Source organism: Seriola lalandi, unplaced genomic scaffold (assembly GCF_002814215.2).
Source record: "Seriola lalandi dorsalis isolate HSWRI2012SDOR001 ecotype SW California unplaced genomic scaffold, Sedor1 jcf7180001974413, whole genome shotgun sequence".
Taxonomy (NCBI): Eukaryota; Metazoa; Chordata; class Actinopteri; order Carangiformes; family Carangidae; genus Seriola; species Seriola lalandi.
The window spans coordinates 1-2,069 of record NW_019445079.1 but is presented as its reverse complement, the minus strand read 5'-3'; the positions used below and the strand labels follow the sequence as shown (position 1 = coordinate 2,069).

At 40.4% G+C, this 2,069-nt stretch overlaps 1 protein-coding gene across 1 annotated transcript; it reads right to left on the bottom strand.

Annotated features, from left to right (window-relative positions):
* Nucleotides 1-48: 48 nt before the first annotated feature.
* LOC111654017 (CDK5 regulatory subunit-associated protein 2-like) lies at nt 49-1,839 on the bottom strand (the record flags this gene model as incomplete). The annotated part of the gene is made up of 4 exons (XM_023404841.1): nt 1,780-1,839; nt 911-1,021; nt 331-407; nt 49-172 (listed from the first exon to the last, which is right to left on the bottom strand). Coding segments are annotated over exons 1-4 (354 nt in total), but the record flags the coding sequence as incomplete, so codon positions are not given.
* Nucleotides 1,840-2,069: the final 230 nt, after the last annotated feature.

Genomic DNA, 2,069 nt, shown 5'->3' with positions numbered 1-2,069 from the left:
TAATGTACTGCATACTGGTCAAGAGACTGAAATCATTTTCTGACTCACCTGTTCCAGGTCAGCTATCCTCTTGTTAAATGCGTCTCTAAGTGCATCCATCTCTCTCTGAGCTTGATCTCTCACACGCTGGGGTTCTCCTGATTCACGACCAGCCAGACTCTCCAATGCTTTCCTAAAAAAACCATTAAAAGGGAGATTAGGTTAGTGTGGACATACATTTTCAGCACTAGGATTCCACGACATCTACCTGCCACCTGAAACGACAGCAAAGGTGAACCTAGCCGACATTGTACACATACACAGTAGGATTGTATAGGGAACAATACTTACGATGCAGACACAAGTAGCTCCTGTTTCTCTGCCAGTTCCCTCTTCATAGACTCCAACTCCACTTTCAGCTCAATATTCTATAAAACAGAAAACATTCAGTCCATTATAGCACAGGTCCGACATCTGGAGGCATCACAAAATCACTGGCACAAACGGTGAAAAGATATTACAGAGATTTTTGAGGTGCATTGTTAATTAATATGACCAATTTAATAAAGCTCAAGGTTTATCTTGGAGTGTGTACATAAAGATAACATTCTTACATGACACTTCACTTCTCAAATTCACTGGGAAAAAAAAGAAGATAAGAAACACAAGTGGCCCTAATGAGATTCCAATGGGCTTACATCTCACTCCAAAACAGCAACAATGAAAAGGCAGACGGCTGTTCTAAGATCATAAAAGTGGGATTTTAGTTGAACAAAACCCAGCTGTTGTTGTGGCTGAAGTTGTGATCTCATTTAGTCCCAGTAGGAAACGCTGAGTCACATGCAACATGAGGCACTGAGGGGCAACATATGTGCATGACAAAGACATAGAGGCTAAGGCACATTTTTGCATATTAAAGTAAATACAACACCGTTTTGAATATGTCCTCAGTGGAGTCGTCACATTTCTGCTGGATGCGCTCCTCCATGAAGTAAATGCGCAGCTTCAGGTTGAAATTCTCTTTCTTCAGAGCTGTGATTTGCTGCAGATTAAAATAAGAAAATGCATTTTAATATACAGCAGGAAAATAACTGGACATTTTTATTGAAAAAGTTGGATTAAAAAATTTTAGTCCCTGTCTAGTCCCAAATTAAATTGGAATTTCCTTTACTTGTGTCCAATGATAAGAAAACAAGGCTAAGTCAAATAAATGTGGGTCAAAGAATAACAGCAGTCCAGCACATTATCTGGGGGAGAAACCAGGAGGACATGTTTACATGGCAGAAAATGACCATGTGTATGGTTATTGTTAAAATGAAGGGAGTCCTTCTTGCCTGTATGTGTGTTTGGGTGCGTATGTGTGTGAAGTAGACTGTGCATCATTGTGCTTCAGGCTCAGAACAGCATACATCTGGTAATGGGGGTTGGGGTTGACTGTCAAAGGGAGGAGGTAGAAGTTTAGACCCCTCCGTAAACCTCTAATCGTGCAGCCAGCACAAGCCAAAAATCTGAGCATGCATTCCACTCAAATGCTGAAATATAGGCTTCAGCCTACCTCAATCCTCCTCCTACAAACGCTCTTCATCACTAAATCTCCATAAATGGTCAGCATGGCTTGGTTTTAGTCAGACCGAGGATCAGGTTTAATAAATCCTAATAACCTGTTTGTAGTGGTGGGGTAAAGCTGACCGCATAACCTCATACTTACAAGCTCAGTCACATTAACTCATAAAATGCAACGAGAAGCCTATACCAACAAGTTATATATAAAATATAACCTTGATGATACAAATCACTCACATTCTCATAGTCCTTCATGGTGAGAGCTTTGATAGGGGACATCTTGTCAGGAAAGGTTGGAGCTGTAAAACAACAAAGTATTAGATATTTACTCATTTGAGTTACATCTGCTGAACAATAGAGTCTCTATGACATGAAGAACCTTCTCTGCTTACAAGAACAACTCATACTCTCAGCTCTCTTCAGTCTGTTTATCTAAGAGAGATGAATAAAAAGAGAAAGTAGTCTTGTTTTTCAATGCAGAGACATCAGAGGTGAGACCGTTCCTTGAGAACTGCCCTGTTCAGACC